Source organism: Emydura macquarii, unplaced genomic scaffold (genome assembly GCF_026122565.2).
Source record: "Emydura macquarii macquarii isolate MOO-44397 ecotype Brisbane River unplaced genomic scaffold, CSIRO-AGI_Emac_v2 contig_1644, whole genome shotgun sequence".
NCBI classification, from domain to species: Eukaryota; Metazoa; Chordata; order Testudines; family Chelidae; genus Emydura; species Emydura macquarii.
The window spans coordinates 7,615,507-7,632,632 of NW_027131781.1; the positions used below are offsets into that span (position 1 = coordinate 7,615,507).

The 17,126-nt window shown below is 39.6% G+C and overlaps 1 protein-coding gene across 4 annotated transcripts in view; it reads right to left on the minus strand.

Annotated features, from left to right (window-relative positions):
* Nucleotides 1-17,008, minus strand: part of ASB7 (ankyrin repeat and SOCS box containing 7) — an 85,278-nt gene extending 68,270 nt beyond the window's left edge. For 2 of the 4 annotated variants that reach the window (XR_010921279.1, XM_067555591.1), the window contains exons 1-4: nt 16,862-17,008; nt 15,498-15,590; nt 8,578-8,681; nt 4,450-4,710 (exon numbers count right to left, since the gene is read on the minus strand). Coding sequence is in view for 3 of the 4 variants with exons in the window: in XM_067555591.1 (XP_067411692.1) it covers nt 4,450-4,660 (211 nt within the window). In the remaining variant the exon portion in view is untranslated. Of the gene's footprint in view, nt 1-4,449; nt 4,711-8,577; nt 8,682-13,625; nt 13,878-15,497; nt 15,591-16,861 lie in introns of those variants that run through there. The other 2 variants (XM_067555592.1, XM_067555593.1) reach the window with 2 other exon arrangements.
* Nucleotides 17,009-17,126: the final 118 nt, after the last annotated feature.

The window sequence follows — 17,126 nt, forward strand, 5'->3', positions numbered from 1 at the left end:
ACCTCCATTCTATCTGATCCATTCTACCCATCAAGACACCTGCTTAAACATCTAAAAGAATTTGGTGTCTAAAGTCAACACTGCCAGCTTGTTACAGTGATGTAATAAGTCTATGCTATCTCTGTTTCTAGACTCAACTAGACTAGCAATAGCAATGTTTTTTTAATTAATGACATTGGCTCTCAAACAAGGGCATCCTTTTTTAAGTGTTTCTTTCCCAACTACCCCCAATCCAATTTAATTGCTCATAATTATATAACGGCCAACCAAGAAGTAGCAAACTATGTAAGAGATATCTCTGGAAAAAGTGAAGGAATCCAATCAATTGTGTAAACAAGCCACATGACTGCTAAGCTTTATGACAGCCAATGTGATGGACAGCACCTTATGGTAATGATATTTTAATTCCTGTTAAGATTATGGGTTTTTACTGGACCAATGGTACCAATTTTCTACTCAATTAAGTAGGCAGATCATTTAAAAAAAAAAAAAAAAAAAAAGACTGTTAATTACTGTTAAGAAAGTGCTTTGCTGCCATCTTGTGGACAAACTATTATGAGCTACACATCAGGAGGATGAAAAGCACTTAAACTTAGGTTCTTTCCATTCCTACCATCCAATAAAATTACGGTTTGACACTGAAGTCAAATGTATAACCCTGTTCATTATAGGTTTCTCTCTTTGCACTGTTCTCTTTAAGCAACTGTGCACCTCTGGAGAACAAGCTTTGTTGTAAGGCAATTCTTTGGTTATATATCTGGAAAGAAGATATTTGGAGACATTTTGTGGTGTGCTCCCTCTTTTCCCCCTTTCCCCTCCCCAAAAAAAGTCATAGAACTGTTTCTAAGGGAAGGTCTACACCTAAAACGACGCAGCGGCACTAAGCCATTGTAGCGCTTCAGTGAAAATGCTACTACGCTGACAGGAGAGCTTCTCTGGTTGATGTAGTTAATCCATCTGCACAAGAGGTGGCAGCTATGTTGATGGGAGAAGCCCTCCCATTGACACAGCGCTGTCTTCACTGGGAGTTAGGTTGGTATCACTTTGTCACTCGGGGTGTGGATTTTTCACACCCCTGAGTGACGTAGTTATATACCCATGTAAGTTTATAGTGTAGATCTGGCCTAAGGGCTTGTTTACAAGAACACTTTTAGTCTGAAGGACCCTGGGACATGAATCTATCCTGCACTAGCCTGCCAGGCACTAACTATCCCTATAGATCCCGCTGACATTAACAGTTCATTAGTGTGCTTTGATCTAGTTTGCTTTGAAATGGGACTAGATCAAAGCGCACTAATGAACCATTAATGCACATCAGCAGAGTTCACATGAACACTTAAGATATGTCTAAACAGCAAAGAAAAACCCCTGGAGCTGGAGCAGCAGCCCTCAGCCTCTGCCACAGGAGTAGGCGGGGCCAACGCATCTGTGAGCCCTGGCAGCTGTTTGCCTCTCCATCTCCAGGGTACTTTTAGTCAAAGTCAGGGACAGGTCAAGGGTTCTGTGAATTTTTGTTTATTGCCCACGACCTGCCCCTGACTTTGACTAAAAATACCTGTGACAGAATCTTAACCTTAGCTATACTCAAACTCTTTCATGCCAGGAAGTTCATAATCCTGAGACAGTAAATGCTCAGTGCGACAAAGTTATTCTGAGTGACATCTTCATTAGATCGGCTTATTAGGACATGGTCTATGTTAGAGAAGCTGTAAAAGTAGTTGACACGTATTCCTGTAATTCCAGGCTTGCTTCTTTCCAGAGAGACTTACCCCTAACCACAAGATTCAAAAATACTAATCACAGTGCTGCCTGTATGGGATTTGCTAAGGCAACATGGGCACAAGGAAGCTTCAAGAAATGCACTAATCTTCATCTACAAAGATATAGCCAGTCTAGATGATCAGTATTTCACTCTCTAGTTTCTCCTAGATTCTGTAAGGTCTTAGTAGATTTAGATATTGTGTAGTTAAATTTTCTTAGGACAGAAACTCCTTTAGGTTACTTGCTACTGCTGGATTTTCTCCAGTTTCTTAATAAATTCTTTTTTGGTTTCAATGGGTCTTATCACCATTTCTTTAGTACATGTAATCAAACAATGTCCTTACCCACCTGGTGTATTATTGGAATATAAATCACATAAAACAGGTAACTGTTGTGCACCCTTAGAACCCTAACCTTGCCATGACTGAGAGGGCTCTGGTTTAGCACAGCTTAATTCTTCCCCTAATTTATTTCACACACAAACTGGTTTAGCATGAGATTTGAAAAGCACAAATATACTACAGAGAAACATTTTGCACTGATTAAGATGATGGATCAGATGACTTCTCTAATTTTCTGTGATCCTGTGAACCACTCTGCCCCTCTCTTTCCTGTGCTAGGCTAGTGGGACCACAGCTCTTTGCTGTTTGGATTGCTCCTGCAGATTCTGATTGTCATCATGTTTTCATTATACTGAAAAGAGCTATTGCGAGACCCTATCCTCTGAGGAATCCACACGGTGTGTGAGCTACGCTTTCTCCACTCTCCTTGCAGAGTAAGTCTCTCTATCCCAATCTCACTCATGCCATCCAATTGCTAAGAAATACCTTGTAACTGCTGATTTGGTATATTCTCTTTGCATTTGGTTGCTCCTTCTGCTGGTTTCATCCTTGTGTCTGGGCCAGTGCATGAATAAAGGAAAACACTAACAGACAATTCACTTTATAAACTCTATATACAGCCACCAAACTGCTGGATGGTTTACTAGCAGATATAATGGTCAGTCTATTTCTAGATAACCAATTCCCATTCTGTTAAAATCTTTTCCTCTTCAGATGCCTAGTTACTCAACTTTCCAATTCCTCCACCTGTATTCTACACTGCAGCAAGCAGAAAGCTATTTCATTGCAGATAATTCTCACCTGGCAATAGATTGTTAAAAGCAATAACTTAAAAGGGAAAAATAGCAGCCAGTTAGTAGCATTCATAGGAAAATGGTTATAAGAGTATTATTGAAAGTGAAAAGACAAGTTTACAGAGTTTGCAAATCTGAAAAGTGTCAAATTTGTGTGATTGCAAAGATTTCTCTCTCTCCCAAATGAAGTACTTGAAAAAAAAATCAGAAAATGCCAGATTTAGGGTTGTCCATGCAACCTAAATTCTAACTTCTAAATCTGGATTTTTTTTTAAAACCTTCAATTGTTTGACTTTGCAACATTAATAACATTATTTAAAGTGTAGTTTTTATATGTAATATAAATAATTAGTCAAATAATGCAACAAACTAGGAGCCTGATCTCATACACTGTCACTCATGTGACTAGTGCTTATCAAATCAATCAGATGGGTCATGTGAGTTTCTATGAGATGGGAGGTAACTTAGTTTGCTAAATGGCAATGTATCTGTCTGATTTATGAACAGTGTTGGGGAGCTAAGGAGTTCCATCTACTCCTTCTCTGCCAGAAATTTTAATGGAGCAGGACTATGAATGGAAATATGAAACAGCCTTCTCTTCCACTCTGTATATTGTTCAGTGTGAGAACAAGTTACATCCACTGACCTCTAAAGTCTAGGAGCTTTTGTAAAAGACAAAAAGAAAAAAGTATCTTCTGTCCTTCTGAGTACTATGTACATTTGCTCTGATCTCTATTATTGGTGACATGCTTTGTCTCAACTACCTTTAAGTGACTCAAGAAAAAGTGCTTCCACCACTTTCCTTAAAAACTTCCATGTTTTAACAGAAGTATCTAGGAATGATATTTACCTTAAACTTTACTTCTATTTATTTTCTCTTATGCTACCCTAACCAATTGCTTGTCTTTGATGTTTATACCTTCAAATACTGAATTGATAATTATAAATATGGCCTTGTCCTCACTATAAAAAAGGTGCATTTGTAACTCAAATTAGCTAACTTGAGGTAAAATTCTATTGAAGGCAAGGCAGTTTGTAGTTTTCACACAAGTTATTAGATCAAGTTTAAGTCTATGGGGAAGCCTAGTCTTTAACATGAGCCACTGACTCAAGTGAGAACTACAAACTGCCTTGTGTTCAGTGTTCACTAAGATAGAGTTAACTTGTTACGCACACATTCCCCCTTGTAGTGCAGACAAGGCCTACAAAAGGTGCCATAAATTCTCCCTTAGTTTCTATCTAGCCCTTCCCTGCTCACCTATTTTTATAATTGCTTATTCATTTTTATAATTGCTCCCCGGCAATTTTGAGAACTAAGGAACTGAGATAAAAGGCTAGCCAGTTTGCCAGCCTATTCATAAAGCCAACATCCAAAACAAGTAATGTGGAGGAGTGGAGACAAACACCACTCCCAAGAAATAAATGAGGAAAATGAGAAAGTTACTTCAGAAATAATCTGATACCAATCTGGAACTGAAAGACTTTTGAATGGAGCCCAAGAGAAAAATCTTGACATACTGGTGAAAACTTTTTTAAATCGCTGTGCAATTTACCTCCGTGTTCCAGAAATACACGAACACATCTCTCTTTTCCTCTTGCTGCAGAGAAATGAAGCAAGGTCCAGCCATTGGCATCTCGACCATTTGGAGAATAGCCCTGTTCCAACATCTTGCGCACGGTGTGAACATCCCCAGCAGCTACTGCAGCCTGAATCTGCAACTCTTCCTGTAGTTCAGGGTTCCTCCGACAGTGATGGTGTAACATCCTAGCTGAGTCTGCTTCTTACAAAAGTATCATGCAGTCAGACTATTCACCTTTAATCAAACACAGAGCATACAGAATTTAGAACGGGGATCAGAAAAGAGAAGATGCCTTAAAAAAGAAGTCAAGAACACCAGTTAAAAATAACACCAGGCAACAATTCTTACAGTACAAACTCAAATTAAGACCATTATAATCACAAGATCAAAAACACAGCCAGACACAAAGACCAGGGAAGAGAGAGAGCTGTAGGGTTTCCAATTTTTTCATCCCAACAGAAAAGGATACTTACACATTATGGGATGCCTTTAACAGTGCACAAAGTTCTTTTTACTGCAATGACAGCGTATAGGCGTGAATAAGCAACAATCAGTGAGGTTTAAAAAAAAAAAAAAAATCTCAATGACTAAACATCACACAATGGTTCATGTCTGCAATTCTGGAGAGATAAAGCCAACTGTAGAAAATATTAAGTATTTTACAGCATTGGCAGAGAAAGACCAGAGAATCTACTAGATATTTTTTTTTTTTTTTGGGGGGGGGGGGGGGGAGGTTCCTTAGAGAAAATGTAAAGATATGCATGTTATCTACAAGTTAACATAAATCAAATGACGTGTTCATTTATATAATAGTCTTGTGTGACTTACCTAACATGACTGTTTGTATAGTGCTTTGTGCGGGAGGAGGGAAGAGTAAATATAAGCATTACAAAAATTCCTGAATAGAGCCAGGAATCTTATGATTCTTGTGAAATCCTAGCTAAAAACTGTAAAGTGCCTTCATATTGTGAGGGTTAGATCTGAAGATAGGATTATGAAAGATCATGAACACAGAACTACAGTTGGTATATCCTTTAGAATAAATAATTATTCAAACTCCAATGAACATATACACTACCACAATTCATTTTGTGGTAATCACACTATAGCATAAAAAGAGAGCTGGATCAAAACTATTCTGCCTGTAATATTCATTAGAAGAGATTTGATGGGTGTTCATGTGAACTATGAAAGATAACAATATTACATTCCTTTTTTTTTTTTGTATATGAAAGGTAGAGGCATCTTTAGACCTACTTATTAACAGCCTGGGGATAAGACAAAAACAATCATTCAGATATTTATGAAGCTTTTCATAGCAGATACAGAAATGCCTGGCTGACTGTTTTTATGTATACTGCATCCTATATCCCACAGAAAGGGATTCCTATTATGGAGGGGTCAACCAGAAGAAAGCAAATAAGCAGCAGCATTAGAAAGGGAAGCAATGAGCAACAGAAGACAACTCGGAAGATATTCAGGTATGGTAAGACAGCTAGGGGCTCTTCTGACACTTCAGTAAGTTTAAAGACTAAAGCTCTCAAACAAAATTGAGGGTTTTTTTAATCAGTTCTCTAAAAAAATGTAAACTTTACAGTAACAAGGTTGCCAATTGGACACTCGAACTACATCATACCATCTAACAGTTTATAATGGCCAAATTATGTATGTTAAATAAAGGTCTTAAAGCTGCTTATAGGTCATTCAAGAGATAATTCTCTCAATGAGTTTTCTGTACTCTCATTGGCCACCCACTTTCTACTATTCCAGATGCACACACAGTTGACAGAAAAGCGAGAATGTCATTCGTTGCTACTCTTTCTGGATAAGGGCCTTGATATCTGTCCTTTTCTCAGTAATGTGTCTGTTGCAAGAAATTATTGCTAATATGAAAGCTGCCTACAGAACTATCTGAGGCAAAGAATGTGGAAACAGTATATGAGAAGTTACAGATGAGCCTCAATACAGATTGGATTTAGAAATGACATGCATGCTCCTATTTTGATACGCATATGATTAACTAAAAAGTTCACATGAAAGCTTTTGAAAGACTTTTTGAAGTTGCTTATGATTTCTTTTATTGTGGCATTATTACACACACACACACACACACACACACACACACACACACACCCCTTTATCTATCTATTTTAAAGGTTTTGTAAAGAGGGAACATTCCATTTGTAAATGCTCCTCTGGGATACTGTTTAATAATGGTCACTAAAAGAGGATACCAGAGCTCATGTACAGTTTAAACTAGTTTCCTTTAATGTGCTAACATGGAGAAACAGATGTTTTAAATTAAAGATATTAATAACATAAGCTTACTATATTGAACAGTTAAAAGCTACAAGTTAATTCCCTATTTTACTCAATTTCTAAAAACAGTAACATTTCAGTAGAAGTAACAGAGCCATGGAATAAAATCATCAGGGTAAGCGATGGAAAGGGAGTATATAAAGCAGTTAAGAAATTTTAAAATCTTTTTTTTGGAGAAGGAGCAGATTGAGAATATAGCTGGGAAGTGGGCAAGAGCATATGTGAAAGAGGGTTTTGGATCAATCAAAAGAATGTTGGGATTTGAGGCTATTAAGTTTGACTATTAAGTCTCTCCCTTCACATCCCTATAACATCTCTGCCACGTGACCCACCTCTATTCTATCTTTTTTTCTTTTTTTCCATCCTAACTCCCACACTTTAAAAAAGCAGGTGTTAGTAGTACGTACTGTATTGTCTGTGGTTATGGTAAAAAGAGCGGCCATGAAAAAATACCACCTGCTTACTCTGCTCCTGGCACATATTCAGAATCAAATTTGCTTAATCTGGTGACAAAGGGCCTTATCCAAAGTCCACTGAAGTCAACGGAAGTCTTTCCATTGATCCCAGTGGGCTTTGGATTAGGTTTCAAGCCATTTTTTTCCTTTTATTTTTTTAAACTCCACTTAGCACTTCAGAGCCAAGTCACCTCACAGAGAGTGAGCTGGATTCTGCCCTGGATTACATAGACAGTATTGTTAATGAAGATCGAACTGCAAGGCCAAATTTTTCCCTCCATTACATTTGTGCAAGCCTACTGAAGGCATGGGGGTCATCACAAGCACAGCTGAGGGTAGAAATCAACTAGAAAAACTAAGTGGTGTGCATGATCCAGGAACAAAAATTTACATGCGGTTTGGCTCTCTCATCTGAGTTTGCAAAAATGGAAGTTATTAAAACTTTTCACTCAAAATAAGAATGTATGTTATAGAAATCACAAAAATAGCACCACACATCACCATTTCTACAGTATCTCTTTGCAGAGAAAGAGCACTTTAAAGCCACATTATCCCAAAAATCAATGAATATCATGCTAGTCACTCAAACACTAAAGAAACAGGTACTTCAGGAGAAAAAGGGAGGAAAAAAATGGGAATCTCTTAAATGAATCAGCACTAAGTTTCCAATATCATTTAAGGCAGCTGGATAAAAAAAAAAAAAAAGAAGTAGAGATCTTTATCATGCTGCTGGAGTCTCAGCTGGTGGGAATATTTGTAATTCAGTGTTATAAAATGCTGGCACTGGCCCCACATGCTGCTTGCAGCCAGCGGGTATTATTCAGATTAGCTAGACCAAACACACTCGGAGTAGAAAGACAAATTAAACTATTGGCAGCTTCTTTTACAACTTGTAGAGCCTTTACATTTCACCCTCTCATCCAGCACTGAAACTCAAAACACTGAGGTTTCAAGACAGCTGTATACACACACCAGTTTGGAAACTACCTTCATTTTAACTTCAAAAGTTCTTTCAAAATCCTCGTTTAGGGTATCAAACTTTGGAGTGAGAGGGAGGGCTAATGGACACCTTCAGCCATTTGGCACGTAATATTTAATGTTTGCAACTATAGTTAATCTCCCTTAGAATATAATTGTATGTGAGTGGATTACCACAAACTGGCTTTCTTCATGCAAGTAAAAGCAGCAAGAAAGGGACATAAGTTGTACCTGGAAATTCCCACTTGCCATGATTTGTACAGCATCATGCAAATAGAAGGCAAAACAACAAGTTAATTGATTTTGCAAGTATACCATGGATTAATTCAATCCATTCCTTTAATATTACCTTACAGGAAGCTGTCGCTGTTTTTGATGTGTGTTCTACTCTTCATGGTCCTTGTTATACATAATCTTGTGTGCCCATATAACATTTCAAACAAGCTGCTACCCCTTGAAAAGAACAATGCATTCTTGTTAGATACAAAGTTAGATAAAGCAGAAAGTCTGTCTGCTTTTACATTGCACCTGGTTTGTAACCTCATGTCATCATAACACTGTTATGCTAAAAGAGATATAAGGTGTCAGGTCAGTTCTCCAATCCAACTTCTGCTTTTTGCATTCCACTGAAACCACACTCATCAAAGGCTCATCCTCTTGATCCAGTCAGCCACCTTTGACATCAGTGACCACGGTCCCCTTCTTGAAGTTTCATCCTTCCTTGGCTTCTCTCCTTCAGTGTGTCCTTCAAAGGATCCTCCTTATCTCTCCTTTGTGTGAGGATTCCACAGGGCTCCTTGGTCCCCTTCTCTTCTCCTTCTACACCTTCTCTCTGGTTAATTTTATCCAGAGACATGAATTCAACCACCACCTCTATGCAGACAACTCATAGGTCTACCTCTCTATTCCAAACTAAAACCTCAGCCTGTCTCTCTGACATCTCTTGTGGGTGACTAGCTGTCAGCTCAAGCTCAACATGACTAAAATAGAGCTCTTAATATTTCCCTCAAAGTCTTCCCCATTACCTCCCCTTCTCAGGCACTGTAGACAACACCAACATCTCGCTTATCTCTCAGGCCCAAAACCTGGGAGTCATTTTCAACTCTGGACACTCTGTAGGTCCTCACATCCATGTCTAAATCTTGCAGATTCCTTCTGGATGACATCTCTAAGATATGGCCTTTTCTAGCCATCCATCCAGCCAAAACCTTCATCCAGGCTCTCATCATCTTACATTTTGATTACTGTGACACACTTCTCTTAAGCCTGGACAAATGCAACCTTGCCCTGCTCACATCCGTTCAGAATGCTGGAAAGATCATTTTCCTAATCTGTTACTTTGATAATGTCACATCTCTCTTTGCATCTCTCTACCCTTCTCTATCCCATTAAATATAAAACCACTCGTCTTCACTTTCAAGGGCCTTCACAGCCTATCCCCACTCTACCCACCATCTCCGATTCATTATCAAAAGGTTGACTCCCACCTCTGACTGACACATGATGCCAACCTCCATCACCCACTTTTTATATTTCCAAACAAGTTCCTTCTTGCTTTCCCCCATGCTCTCTCTCATGCTTGGAAGGAGCTCCCCATGAACATCTGCAAAATGAACATTATCCTTCTTCAAAACCTCTTTGTGATGCCTACAGAAAGCTTACCAATGGCTAGACTTCTGTCTGCTTAGACCACTGTCTTTCAAGCTGATCAGTACAGTCTCCTTGTTTTCTTGTGTTCCCCCATGTTTCTGTATCCACTTATTATCCCTGATCTTATACTTAGATTGGCAGCTCTTTGTGGCAGGAACCATCTTTTTGTTGTGTTTGTATACAGCCTCGCACAATGGGGTCCTGGCCCATGACTAGGGCTTCTAGGAACTACAGTAATACAAATAAATATTAAAAGTATCAATTGTTCCACTACTTAGCAGTGAATTAAAAAAAAAAAAAAAAAAAAGAACTTGGCTCTGTTTCTTGTATTGAGCCACTAAGATGGACCAAAATAGTTACAAGAGATGTGAAATTTTAGCTAACATTAAGTGGTGGAAACTTTATCATAGAAAGATTAAATTTTTGCATTCTAAAAGTAGCGGAGGAAAATCCCCCACAACAACCCTATTATTCACTACATTTTTGGCTTCCAGTGCATAAAAAGCATCATACAACTAGAGAGACTATCACAGACCTATTCAAAGCTGCACTGCCATGACCTAATTTGATCACATTTCTAAACTTGTTTATGCATAACTGATCAGTCATTAGTTCTCTTTTTTTATTTTTGCATGATTTTCACTTTAAAAACCCACACATTTTTATTAGCAGATATAAATTAGAACTGCACTGACTGCACAGACTAGACACAATGTAACAGCTAGCTTAACTAAAAAAGTAACAAGCTTTTTTCCCCAGAAGCAAATAAGCTGCATATGGCAACAGTAAGGTCTGTTATCTTACTGCTGGCACTTCAATACCACACTAACAGGAGTAGTATACTATTATACATGACATCACTATGTCCACATGAGACACTAAGTCTATATCCTGTCTGTCTCTGGTTGAAGTTAAATATCCCATAGTACTTTATTCTCTATTATTTAAAAAAATAAAAATTAAAAAATCATTCCCGACCAGCATTCTCCCCTGAGGATGCACTTTCCCATTATGAGACGTTAGCCAGCTAATATTGGCTAGTTTAAATGGCAATTTATTTAAAATAAAAAATGTCTATATTTGACAGTATTTTTTGCACTGCAATTATTGCTCATCTTCCTAGGCTGCAAGATGCAATCCCTGCCCGTAGCAGACATCACGTTATTATTTGTGTTCTCGTACCACTTATCATAGCCATTCCTATCAAATCCCATTTTCATGAGCACCAAATAAAAAATGAGATGGCAGCATTTTAAGAGGCTTTATTATCCTATTTGTACTTCTTGATGGACATGTTGTGCTATGATCCAGTGAGACCACAAGCTAGGTAGGGCTTAGACAGATAAGTCCATGGAAGGGAGACCATACCAAGTAACATCTAACTGCCACAAAATGGACTTATCTGACTTATCTGTCATTCTTATCTCTGAATCAATAGTGAAAAAATCTTCCAACATGCTACTGGGGGCATTGCACTACTGTCTTTCAAACCTAAATTAAAAAAAAAAAACCTAGATCCTTACAAGTGGGCATTAAAGATCCCATGACCTTCCTTATAAGAATAATGACACAGTCCAGCATTCTGGCCAAATTTCGACTTCTCTAGTTACTTTCTGCTTCTTTAAATTCCCCCAGAAATTTCAATTGGCTATGGTATTCTTCACTTCCTACCCTTAGCTGTTGTGTGGCATTGCTACGCACTGTTAAACAGCTGTTATGTTGTTACACTCCACAGGTGGCTGCATTTCAATGGTGGATGAAGTAATACCTATATGTTTATTGATCTCACAAAGGTGATGTAAGGATTAGTTTATGGGACAGATTTGGAAGACTTAATAAATTACATTTCCCCACCTAACTCAAGATCCCCATGCTGGAGAATAGCAAGGGTAGGCAGTGTTTCCACTGCTAATGGACCTCAGAGTTCTTGTCAAGGAAAAGAGCAGCTTTAACTGCTGTTGTATTTCCACTAGTAGAAGCACACAAGAGCAATCCCAGGCCATAAACCCTTCTCCGCCAGAGTCACACAGACTCACAATGCTTCCTTGGTATAAGGAAGGTTGTCGCTGCTTTGAATCTCTGTGAGAGTCTAACCTGACAGACTGTAAGGTGAATCTGGCTCAAAGTCTGTCAAGTGTTTTGAGAGCCTTAGCTAGAAGGTGTAAAGGCCTATACACTCCTCTTCGGTCCAGTGGTGCAATTCTTACTTACATCAGAGAGAGAAGCAATGAAAATTTGGCCTTGAGAGTCTAGCACAATTCTGAGCAAATATAAATTTACATGACAGGATACATACATAATTTTAACATACCACTCATACAAAATGAAGATTCTTTGTAAACAAGTATTGCATGGGCATGACTGCCTCCACAAAATCATAATCAAATTAAAGCTGCTTGTAATTTCCCATGGAACTGATGTGAACATGTAACTTCTATCATTTAAATATCTGAACAGTGACATTTCAATGAGAATCAAGCAAGCAGAGAAAGAATAGCCAATCATTCTTGAACTGAAGTAACCAATCATTCTTAGAGCTAATATTTATAATATAACTGATGCTGAACAAAAAAAGAGCAGCATTTATATAACCTGTTTTATCATCCAAAGATCTCAACTAAAGATTCATATTTGCTCAGGGTCTCATTTTAAGATATCCTAAAAACCTGAATAGATATAGTACAATGGATCACTTGGGTGGATAACGCAATAGTTTTTCACTCGTAGTACAATTCCGAAAGCTAATGTTGAGGGCTCAGCAATGGAAGATGGTCTCAGGCAGCACGCTGTCTAAGTCTTAAGGGTTGTAAGAGTCCACCATAAGAAAAAACATGGTTTTATACAACTAGAAAGCAAACAGAAAAAACCCTACTTATCCTGTAAATCTGGGTGTACAGTCTTCCTTCTACCTAGGAAACAGCTGTACTTCTAGTATACGCCTCTCCCTCCAGATATCCTGACTTGGCCATCAGTTCCTAATCTGGCTTCATTACTTGTCCTAACCACCCATGAAGTTACAACTGGCAGTTAGTTCCCTGGTTGATGGTGATCACATTCACAGAACTGTACCTGACAAACTTTGCTGCATTTGTATGGAGGAGCCTCCTAGTGAAAAAAAGAACCTCATGAACAAAAAAAAAAACAAAAAACAAAAAAAAAATCAATGCTTGTTGTTCACCCTATGAATGAATCCCAAAGAAATAAGGATGTCTCTTCATTAGGAGGTTTTGATCCAGTGTAGCCACACTAGTGCAAACCACTAGGGCAGGTGCACTGCATAGGTTTTAAAGTAATAATGCAATTACCCTGGATGCAGTACATCTATGCTGGGGGATTGCACCAGTGTAGCTATATCAGTGAAATTACACTGATGCAATACTCCCTTATGTATACAAGCTCAGGGGCACACTGAATATGTCCAGAAAACACATTCCACAAAAGTAAGCATATGATTTTGATCATACACCACAACCATGAATGACAGGAAGAGTACTTCCTCTTTGTACTTATAGAAAGTCATCTTCTAAATCTTATTTGATTTGCATGGCTGTGGAGTTTTTATTTAGCCACTGACATATAACAATTATGTTTGACCCACAGAAAATATGCACTAAGAATCCATCTGTACTAGGAAAGCAGTCAATTGTTGACCAAGGTTATCAGCAAAAGGTACTGACTAGCCCCTCTGAAACAGATGCTGAAAATATCTGACTGCTAGTGAAGACTATTGAAAAGGGGTTGACTCACATTTCAGACAGGGCAGTAGAATCCAGCAGAATGCAGTATTGATCATACTTTCTATAACCGTGGAAAAGATTAGCCTCATCTACACTTGAAACCACACCATTTTCAAGACTGGCTGAAGAGGATTCTTTCAGGAAACCATTGTCAACAGTGGGTCATTTTCCTAATACAGATAGACCTAGAAGCTATGTTATTGTATGTTACTAATTAACTTTGATTATAACAATGATTTTAAATATATTCAATTCAGTTTCTTTTTCTCTCTTCTTAAGTTCCTCTTAAGGTAAAGGAAATGTATCATGTTCTGAATAAAGAGAGGATATCTTTATATGTATCTGACAATAAAAAGAAATACAGACAGGAACTCTATCAGCTGGAGCACATTATGAAAGGGATGGTTCCAGACTACTTTGGATATCCTTTCCAACTATCATTTACAACTGTCACATAAATCTGGTCTAGGCGCAAAGACAGGCCAATAACATAGACAGGCCCCTACTCATATCTTCTTCCATGCAGACCCCAACACCTAGAACCCTCTTCTTGAATCAGTCCTCTCTTCTTTTATCTTTCCTTCAAAAGACACTTTCTCCCCATTGCCACCACCTCCACTCTCTCTACCTATAAAATTATCCTTATTCTCATAGTAACAGTATTTGTATAAAATCCATTGGAGTCTCAAGACACATGCACTATTGACCAAAATAGCCTCAGTCTTACTGTTGACATGTTCATACACTCTGTTTTTCCCTGTTCAATTCTTATTGCCACCCTACCATCGCTCATGACGTAATGTCTATTCAGATTATAGATAATTTGGGGCAGGAAAATGGTATTATTTGTTTGTAAAGTGCCATGTACACTTATTGCCCTATGTAACTAACCAACCAAAAAAGGGAATGTGTTCTATCTACAGTAAAATCCTCTTGCATAATTGTGAAGTTCATTTTAATAAGATAAAAGCTCAAATCACTCAGTATCATCAGAAACAATGCAAATGGTCAAGTTACTTATAAATATCTAACCTGAATTTCTGGCAGAAAAAGTAATGGTTTTAACAAAACTATGAACTAAGGCAGCTTTATCTATTCCAACTGCTACCCTCCCTTGTTTACCTAAACCCTCCTAAATCCTTTGCTAGCAAAACATTTTTAAATGGATGTAAAAACAAACAGCTCCTAATAGTATTTTGAGTTGCAATGAACAACATTTGATTCTTCTGTGACTAAGTCTGCAGAGCCCAACATATAGCAAGAAGGTCTGAACTTGTAAACAAAATGATTGATTAGTATTCAGCATTCACCAACTAATTAAAATACAATCATACATACACGCTTTATACACGTTATGAAATACAGACAACTATAAATAAAACATCAGAATATATTTATTGTGATTTATAGTAATGATTCTCAATCCCTGCAGTTATCATGGAAGGTTTCCTTTGGGTTTATAGATGGGAAATAAGACAAAGGGAGGGATGTGTACAATTTTTATTTATTTTTAAATAAGAAGCCCCAATGAACAATTGACAGGAAGTTATTTATAAAATTCTTAAAGAGAGAAGGCAAAAGAAGATTTTGAAGCCTCAGCCCACAAAGTAAATGTTTGGGGCTTATATTTAGCAAATGATAATGCAAAGCACAGAACAATACACAGAAGGGAAGAATTTTGTTTCCTGTACTGCAAAGTTATTTTACCTTTTCAAGCCAAACAGCAAATAGCTTTTAGAGAAGGGGGAAACCTAATCCTGCCTATTCACATAAATGAGTCAACAGAACCAACAAGAAGAAGTCTCAAAAACATCCAAACAAGCTTGTGTGGACATGCGGGGATGGCCTGGGATATGAGATAAGAGTGAAGATAGATTATCACCTTTATAGTGAGTACTGCTTTCACTTTTTCTTACTACCTGTATGTTCTCCTTTGGATTCACAGCTTTCAAGTCTCCCCTGAGGCAGCTTGAACCTGAAAAGAGAGAGTAGAACTGAGCTATGCAATGTTAGAAGACTAGAAGAGAGCAGTGGAGAATAAAGAGGGTTAATGGCCAAAACACTGTCAAGTATGGAGTACGGAGAATGAATAGAGAGGAAGCAAAGGGTATTGACACAAGTGGAAATTGAAAAGGAGGGGTAATCCAGAAAATATTTGGGGTTTGAAAGGGAGTAGAAAAACAGCAGGATAGTTCATCTTCTCAAAGTACTGTCTCAGGGGGATTGAGGTAAGGGATAAGGACCATTAAAGGGTGGGCAGGGAATAAACAACAAATCAGAGCTTTGGGGGAATTAAAAGGAGCAGGAAGCTAATTGTCCCCCTACTCACCAACAGCAGAGTCTCAGGAGCTTTGAGGAAGAAACGTAGGACACAGGGAGAGAAGGTTAGCCACCAGTCGTCATTTTGAGGTCTGAAGGCAGATGGCCCAGAACAGAATGTCAGGGTGATAGTGGGTGGTGGGGGAAATGGTAGAAACATGTCAGAGCAGGAGATGGGCTCAAGAAGATGATGCTGGGGCTTATCTTCCCTAATCAAAGTTTAGGGAGTGGGGAAAAGGGTGATAGGTGGGGAGAGGAGCAACCCACAAAACATAGTATATCAAGGCACCTGAAAGGGGACAATGGGAGCAGGGATGGGTGAACCCCTAATAGCAGAGCATCCAGGGAGGGATCAGGAGGTGGGTACGGGGCAGATTTGCCCAACTCCATAACAGTCTCAGGAGAATGGTGGGGGGCAAAGGCTACAGTGGGAGGAAAGGATTAAGTCTCCCTCAAATGAGTCAGGGGGACAAGGCCAGACATGGAAATGGGTTAGTCCAACCCCTCCCACATAGCAGAGTCTCAAAGGAACCATGGGGCAAGGGGGGGATATCCCCCCCACCCAAAAGCACTCTCAAAGGAATCATGGGGCAGAAGGGGGCTTATCCCCCCCCCCCATACCAGAGTCTCAAACGGGTAACGGGGCAAAAGGGGGTAGCCCCCCAAGAGCAGGGTGAGGGGGGATGGGCTAGTGCCCCCACAACAGTCTCGTGGGGATGCAATCTATTCCCCCTCCCCACAGACAGACAGACACAGCAGAGACCCCTGGAAATGGGGGGCAGAGGGGGAAGCCCGCTAGGGTGTAACCTCGGGTCGGGTGGAGGGAGGGGCGGGGAGGTAGCTCTCCCTTAGCAGTGGTTGGGGCAAGCGCCCCCATGACGAAGTCGCGGGGCAGCCAGGGTTTATCCCCCCCTCCCCAGCCGTTACCTGTCTCCTCCTGAGGGGGACCAGACCGGACTGGACCGGACCGGCGGCCGCTCCCCCCACTGGCACTCGCTCGGGGTGGGGGGAGCCGCAGACCCAGCAGCCGGGGGCGTTCTGGGGACACTTTGCACTGCCTGAGCCGCCCCCCCTCCTCACTCCAGGGTCACTGGGCAGGGACTGACCCCCACCGCAGCCAATCAGCTACCGCAGCCGTAGTCCCGCCCCGAGCCGTAAACCACCGCCGCGCCGGATTGGGCGGCGGGGTTTG